At 43.2% G+C, this 8,597-nt stretch overlaps 1 protein-coding gene across 3 annotated transcripts in view; it reads right to left on the minus strand.

The window, feature by feature from the left end:
* The window catches only part of LOC137525837 (sodium channel protein type 2 subunit alpha-like), a 147,342-nt gene extending 140,722 nt beyond the window's left edge, over positions 1-6,620 (minus strand). For all 3 annotated transcript variants that reach the window (XM_068247055.1, XM_068247056.1, XM_068247057.1), the window contains exons 1-2: positions 6,366-6,620; positions 5,371-5,489 (exon numbers count right to left, since the gene is read on the minus strand). In XM_068247055.1, coding sequence (XP_068103156.1) covers positions 5,371-5,489; positions 6,366-6,620 — 374 coding nt within the window. The remainder of the gene's footprint in view (positions 1-5,370; positions 5,490-6,365) is intronic.
* Positions 6,621-8,597: the final 1,977 nt, after the last annotated feature.

Consider the following 8,597-nt stretch of genomic DNA (forward strand, 5'->3'; position numbering starts at 1 on the left):
AATCTTAAAAATAAAGCTATAAAACTGAAAACAAAAATGAGACTTTTCTATACTACAGTTAAACCCTCATTATCCAGAACTCAGTTAACCAGAATTCTAAAGCAACCAGAGAAAAAAAACAGGCCTTACTTTTATACCTCTTTTTTCAGTAATAAACCTGTTACATTTAGTATGTCCTAATCTGTTTTTAATTAATGTATTTCAATATTAACAGAGTTTATGGTAAGTATACAGTGTAGGGTATAATACTGGTTTTTAACTTAGACCAATTTTTAACATTTACTCTCAAGCAACCAGAAATTACACTTATCCTGTGTCAGCCAATCCCTGTTGGTACCGGATAAAAGGGGTTTATTGTACTAATGTTCTATTTATAATACATATTACACATACAATTCATTATTTCATAAGTTTATTTTCACTTCAGGTTCACTTTAACCACGTAAGGCCTCTTTCACACCAAGTCATTGCATTTTAGGGGACGTTAAGGTCGCATAGCGTGCCCCTAACGCAACGCATGGTGGTGTTGAGGTTGGGCGTCAGATTGAGCCGCGTTATGCAGCTCTTGGTGTGCTGTTTTCGTTCTATCTATACTGATAGAACAGCCGCTCCAGGATAGTGATGGGGAGTCTGGATCTTTTCAAGGATTCGGATGATTCGAATCGGATCATTGAAAAGATCCGGATCTTTGAACCAAATCATTTGAATCATTTTACTAGGGAAGCAGACTGGGGGTGAAATGACTAGCAGGACAGGACTTTCCCTGCACTGTACATTCTGTATGTTCTTGTTTCTTCCAGACAGACATCCACTGTGAACTGAATCGTTCATTGTGATGATCCGGATGATTTGACTCACAAAAAAGATCCGGATCAAATGAACAATTCATTTATGATCCAGAGAACATTAGGAGTCCAGGTTACGTCACCACAGTGCAGTGAATATTAATTAGCCATGTGGCTAGTCATTGAGCATGTGCAAGCAGTCTAACGCAGCTAAAACCATATATAACGCACAGCATGCTGCACTTTCATTCAACGTGTAGCGTTACAATCTAACGCAATGTGGGCACTGTGAACAACGCATTGATTTTTCATTACTGTGAGTTGGGATGTGTTACAGGCTGCTCTAACGTGGGACTTTAACGTCCCACTGTGAAAGCAGCCTAAGTCTATCTGGACAGATATATCCATCCAGATAGACTCTGCTGCTGCCACTGCCGTTAGCCCCGAGATCAATGAAGGGGAATATAATTCCCATTCATTGATCTAAGACCCCGGCAGAAAAACCGACGGAAAAAAAGTTTCCTGTCCTCCTAATGCTTCCTGGAAGCAAGATCGTTCGCTTCCAGGACTTTTTGACTGTGGCCATCTTGTGGCCAAATAGTAAAACTACACCCACATACATTTTTTATTAAATAAACACATTATATTACATTTAAAATTAGCTGTTTACCGCCCACACCAATAATTACCCAAATAAGATGTTTAATTAAAAAAAAAATTACAACAAAAAAAAAAAAAAAAACAACATAAATAGTTACCTAAGGGTCTGAACTTTTTGAATATGCGTGTCAATAGAGTATATTCATATAATTTTCAAAATTATAAGCTTGTAAATAGTGATGGCCGCAAATTGAAAAAATGCACCTTTATTTCCAAATAAAATATCGGCGCCATAAATTGTGATAGGGGCATAATTTAAATGGTGTAGTAACCAGGACAAATGTGCAAATAAAATATATTGGTTTTCCATTTCTTTCTTAATCTTCCTGTTAAAATGGATTTAGAATAAAATATTTCTTAGCAAAATGTACCACCCAAAGAAAGCTTAAATGGTGGCGGAAAAAACAAGATATAGTTCATTTCATTGTGATAAGTAGTGATAAAGTTATTGGCGAATACATGGGATGTGAAAGTTGTTTGGATGCATAAGGTGAACAACACTGTAGGCTGACGTGGTTAAAGTGGACCTGAACTCTTGCTCAGGACAGAAGGAAAACGTAGAGAAATGCACCCTGAATGTATTTAGAGAGTTTAGACTGTTTAATTCCCCCTCATTTGTGTCTAATCACAAGTTGTAATTTGATCCTCCCCTGTGTCACATGACTGCCTATGGCACGGCAGATAAGCAGATAAGCCCATTTGACAGCACAGGCTGTGAACAATATGTCTGCTTCCATGAGTCAGGAAGTAGAAACTCAGGGGCGTAGCAATAGGGGTTGCAGCGGTAGCGACCGCATCGGGGCCCTTGGGCCAGAGGGGCCCCAAAGGGCCCTCCCTCAAGTGCAGTATTAGCTCTCTATTGGTCCTGTGCTGGTAATAATCACTTCTATAGACACTTTGAATAGTGGTAATCATTAACACACTGTTCCCCATCCCCTTCTTGCACCTCTGACACTGTAGTTGTCCTTGGCAGGTTTTGGTGCGCCGTATAAATTGTTATGTATAGAGTGCTTGGGGGGGCCCATGTAAAACTTGCATCGGGGCCCACAGCTCCAAAGCTACGCCACTGGAAACTGTGCAAATTTATTGTAGGATTTGTATCAGCTGTAACAAAGAAATGTTTTTTGTGTAAAGGTTATTATGCTGTTGTGTATCTTTTAGAGCAGAGAGGAGGTCTGAGTTCAGGTCCACTTTAAAGGATACCCGAAGTGACATGTGACATGATGAGATAGACATGGGTATGTACAGTGCCTAGCAGGCAAATAACTATGCTGTGTTCCTTTTTTTCTTTCTCTGCCAACAGTTAAACATCAGGTATGTAGGTGGCAGTTCCTATCGCGTGCATGAAAAAAGGGTGCAGTGAAAAAAGGGCTTGGCTTAATAAATGGGGCTGGTGGATAACGAAAAAAGGACGTGGTCATGACATTCTATGGGTGGAGCTAACCTAGGATTCCCTTCCCTTAACCCTTTGCACTTGTATGTCCCGCATAGCGGGACATATGGAAAAGCCTGATGCGCTCGTATGTCCTGCTATGCGGGACATCCCTGCAGTGGGGGTTTGCAGCGCATCGGGACCGCCGCAAACCGCCGATCACCATGTATTACTACATGCCCACACTGTACATGCCCCCCAGCCCCATAATTTCCCCCATCAGCGCTAGAAGGAAGTGACATTTAGATTTAAATGTCACTTCCTTTTCTTTCCTGTTTTTTTTTTTAATAAAAAGTAGTTGCTGGATTATTTTTGCAGATTCCATTCTGCAAAAAAAAAGAAAAATAATTGCAGATTAATTTTTTTTTCTTGCAGATTGCCTGCAAAGTTATAGAAATAATGAATGGCATCCTATGGGATGGACTGGGGGAGGGTGTAAATAGTAGCCAGTATTTTATTGCTAATCTGCCCAATCGAAATACCAATGATTGCATTGTATGTAGGGACAGTAAGACCCGGGGTGGCGGGCATAAAACCACCTATTATTGCAAGACTTGCTCACGCAGGCCCGGATTACACCCAGTTGGGTGGTACTTTTTGCTAAGGATTATTTTATTTTATATGGAAGGAAATAAGAAAAAAAAATGAACTATTTATTATTATCTTCGTTTACATCCATTATAGTTTTAAAATAAAAGATGCTGCTGTAGATACAACCCACACATTTTATTTGCCCATTTGTCTCGGTTATAATGTTTAAATTGTGTCCCTAGTAAAATGTATAGAAACAATATATTATTTGGAAATAAAAGTTGTATTTTTTCAGTTTTTATTCTATATCAGGGGTCAGGAACCTATTTGGCTGAGAGAGCCATAAACGCCACATATTTTAAAATGTAATTCCATGAGAGCCATACAATATGTTTCAAACTGGGACAGTAGGGCTCATATCCCTGTTGCCATGGTGATGTGTATACAGTTGATTCACCGGGCAGCGGAAGCGTCAGACACATCTTTAGCTTCTCTTGGATTTCAGCAGCATCAGCAATTTCCCCGAAAGCCAAACAGAAGAAATACCGACTAACAGCTTGTACAATTAGCTAGCTGACTTGGAGGTTAATTCACTTTGCTCCGTAGAGGGCGCTCTACTGTTTAAACTTCCTGCTGGGCAGGAAGAAGTAAAGCATGCCGGACCTGGAGACCAGAGCGGAGACGGAGCAGCGGTGACCGGGGGCAGTCGCGCCGGCGGAGCAGGTAATGTATGCGGGGGGGGGGGGAGAGTGGCGGCAGCACCACCACCACAACAGATTGTGAACGGTTTCAGGCTGAAATCGGTTCACAATCTGTTTGCAGTAAAGGCAGCCATACGATCCCTCTCTGATCAGATTCGATCAGAGAGGGATCTATCTGTTGGTCGAATGTGATGGCAAATCGACCAGTGTATGGCTACCTTAAGTATATTTTGTACTGGCTTTAGAAATCTCAGTAAGCAAACATTCCACAGAGATAACCTGCCAGTACTAAAGATGTTGCCACCATTAATAAATTGCAGAATGTAAATCAGGGAGAGGAAAGATTTCACAACAGTGACTAAAAAAATTATAAATTAATATTGAAACAGCATCAACAGGCTTAGATTTTATGCTCATCCCCCTCCCATGTAAGCGCCAGTGCACACCAAAAACCTCTAGCAGATCTGCCAAACGCTAGAGGTTTTTGAAGCAGATTTTAAGAGCTATTTTAGTCATGTTAAGGGCTCATTCACATTAGAACATTTTGCAGGCGATTTCGGCAAAACGCTCAAGCGCAAGCGCTTTTGAAAGCACTAGTGCTATAATACCCTATGGGTCCGTTCTTAACGATTAACGCAAATCGCTAAAAACGCAAATGTGTAGCCTGCACCATTTCAGGCGATTTCCGTGCGATCGCGTTTCAGTGCTATAGAAGCGCTAAACGTTATAGCGGAAAAATCGCTGCAGTGTCCAGTCATTTTTCCACGTGAAATTGCGGAAAAATTCGTCCCGCAAAACACCGGTGGCAATCGCCGGCGTTTTGCGCTTTTAAGTGTGAATGGGCCTTTAGAGAGATTTTCTAAACATGCCTAGCATTTTTTGGAGTGTTTTTGTGTAGCAGATTTCATATATTGTCACAGTAAAGCTGTTACTGAACAGCTTCAGTAACAAAATCGCCTGGAAAATTGCTCTGATCTAGCTTTTTTCAGAGCGGTTTGAGCTTTTCCTATACTTTACATTGAGGCAGAAACGCTTCTGCAAACCGCAAAAATGCTGCAGGACCCACGTTTGTGGTTTGCTAAAAACCACAAACCGCTGCTGTGCACCATCCCATCGAGATACATCAGCCAAGCGTTTTCACAGACGGCAACGTTTTTGAAAACGATACCAAAAACGCTTGGTGTGCACCAGCCCTCACTCAGACTTCACATTCTCCTCCTGTGATCACCACTTTCCATGCTACAAATGACATAAAGGATATGAGTGGACCAGGATTTTTATAGCCACTCGACGTAAAGGGTTGAAAGGAGTTAACATGTACAAGGCAGACGTGGCACTGAAGCGGCAGATGGCCTTCCCTCTATTCAATACTATGAAGGTCTGAAAGAGAAAAGTCAAACACATGCAAATTGGTGAGCTCATAGGTCGTGGTATAACGCATTTGCTTTCAATGTACAGGTCTGTATAACATCTTTCTGCTGACGGAGTTATAGCAAGCAGAATAAACTACCAGGATCTACCTTGTGAGCAGGAGCGGAACCACCATGTATGGGGCCCCCCTGATAAAAAAGATTGCATGGGGCACCCTAGGTCCATAGCCCCCCCCCCCCCCCCCCAAGGGAGCGGGCAGGCAACTGGTAAACACTTATCCCCGCCACCTCCTCCCACCAGGCAGCGTTATATTAACCTGCTTCCAGCACCACGGATCTCCATGCATCACAGCAGCAGTACTCTCTGTTACCCTTCAACGAGTTCCCAATCACATGACTGGCATTGGTCATGTGATAGGGAGTCAGCGAATGCCGGCAGAGAGAGGGTGCTGTGATACACAGAGGAGGCCCGCCGCACTGGAACAGGTAGCGAGTGTAATATTACTTGATTCCAGTGCTGCGGGTCTGCACTGTGCATCACAGCATATGCTCTCTCTGCTGTCATCAATCAGCTCCCCGTCACATGACTGATGCAAGTCATGTGATCGGGAGCTCAGCAAAATGCAGCAGAGAGTGCTGCTGCTGTGATGTACAGAGATTCATTGCGCTGGAGGCTGGTAAATATAACACTCCCTGCCCTACTTTACATGCAGATTGGAGGAAAAGGGGCACCCAAAGGTCCCAGGCCCCCTGCAAATGCAGGGGTTACAGGGATTATTGTTACGCCCATGCTTGTAAGTGTATTAAACTTATAAAGGCCTTTTCAAATGACCATGTTCCAATCCGAAAATCCTATTTTCTGGTGCAATGTTTATCTATCTCCTACCTTCTTGTTAGCATAATATGGGTCCATATCCTCCAGGGGATCTGATACCATTCCTGGGGGGATGTCCCCATAGATAAAGGGCAGTGTTTTACCAGCTTCCAAGTCACTATTTGGTTTCGGAGCATCTTCTTCGCCCTCTGATTTGGACTTGGCATTTTTCTCCTCCGCAATGCGCTTCTCGATGGCTTTGAGAGACTCCCTGGTAAAACGTCGGAAGCTGTCTGGCCCAGGTGGTACAATCCGTTGCTGCGCCATCTTTTCATCCTGCTCTGCTTATTCACCATCGATCTTCATGCATAGCAAAACTCTAAAGTAATAAACACAAATAGGTTGCGTAAGTTATCACCGGTATGAATAAAGCGTGGCAGAATCAGGCCATACATAGTGGGGCTTATTACCTAAAGAGGAAGAACACAGAAGACCAACAGAGAAATCAATGGTCATTTGAGATAACTGTTTTCATAGGGTTGCATAGGCAAACGCAGGGAGAGATTACAGCTGCCCAGAATCCCCCCTCAGACCAGGGCCGGTGCAGTGTCTGGGGACAGGCACAAGTTGAGATACCAGAATATCTGCAGGCATCCTGAAGCTCACAGCACTGCCCCCTTTCTTTCCCTGCTAGAGTTGACTTTAGATGTAGCAGCAGCATGTGTACAGAGCATGGAACAGCAGTGGGTGTTCAGAGTATGTAGCAGCAGTGTGTGTACAGAGCATGGAGCAGCAGCATGTGTACAAAGCATGGAGCAGCAGCGTGTGTACAGAGCATGGAGCAGCAGCATGTATACAGAGCATAGAGCAGCAGCGTGTTTACAGAGTATGAAGCAGCAGTGTGTGTACAGAGCATGGAGCAGCAGCGTGTGTACAGAGCATGGAGCAGGAGTGTGTGTACAGAGCATGGAGCAGCTGCGTGTGTACAAGGCATGGGGCAGCAGCGTGTGTACAGAGCATGGAGCAGCTCTGGGGAATTTGACAGAGCACAGAGCCAGATATGAGCACAGCCCTGTGCCCTGTTGTGTGAATGCTTCCCTTGCCCCTTCATTAGCAATGTCTGCTGTCCTCATTATTATCTGTATCCAAACTGCTCCTGATCGATCCCATAGTCGATCAGGAGCAGATCGGACATTTAGGAAATAATTGTCAGATCCTGTCAGTCGGACAGGAAATTGCATTTTGTGTACCCAGCATGATGTCCTACCATATTATTATACTATATTGTGCATGGCTGAGGGAGACCTTTCAGGAATCTCCCCCTTGAAAATCCTGGGTTTGCCCCTGGGTTTTGATCCGTACAAACAGGATGTTTGGCTCTCAGCCAATCACTGTGCTTTGCTCTGCGGAGGAGGAGAAAGAAGGACAAGGGGGAGTGAGTCTCCAACATTAACCTTCACTTCAAGCCTGTCCCTCACACTAACCCCACATTTTTTCCTTACACTAACCTCAACCCCTGGCCTCTCCCTCACACTATCCTTCACCCCAATACTCCTCCTCACATTTAACTCCACCCCAAGTCTCTTTCTTAAACTTACCTCCACCCAAAGTCTCTTCCTTACACCAACCTTAACCCCAAGTATCTTTCTCTCCCTATGCGTTTACCAAATATTAACTTTCACCTTACACCCACGTCTTAAGCTATCCATAGATCTTCCCTAACCATGGGCCCTCCCCATCCACTGACAGCTCTAACTCAAGCCTTTTCATTTTGACCTCTTCACTGAGAAAAGGCTGACATTTATTTTGACACCTGCCCTCAACCTAAAACCTGTGACGTAATAGTGGTCCTTTCACTTTAAGGACACCAACACTTTAATGCTAACTCTCCAAATAAATAAATGCATTACAACCCCCACTCATCCTGGTGCCATACACACACACCTAAAAATACTGCTTACACTCCAAAGGTAACACAACATCCTTCAGTGACTACATAATATTCCCAGGTTTACCTAAAACGTTTGCATGAATAAGGGGTGCAAGTAAATTTGGGTGCCCAACTTCGGCTAGTAGAATATCAGTATAATTTATCAATATTTTACGTTTTAAAAGTGTAAATCAAGTTAAATCAGTTTTATTGATCTTCATGAAAATAACACAAAAGTATATTGCATATATGATACATTAAATATGCAACAATATACATCTGAAACAGAATGTCTTACAGTAACAGTCCACTACATTACTACAAGGTTTGACCACAACTGACCTCTCAACTAGGTGGGCCTACCTGTATATACT

This window comes from Hyperolius riggenbachi, chromosome 7 (assembly GCF_040937935.1).
Source record: "Hyperolius riggenbachi isolate aHypRig1 chromosome 7, aHypRig1.pri, whole genome shotgun sequence".
NCBI classification, from domain to species: Eukaryota; Metazoa; Chordata; class Amphibia; order Anura; family Hyperoliidae; genus Hyperolius; species Hyperolius riggenbachi.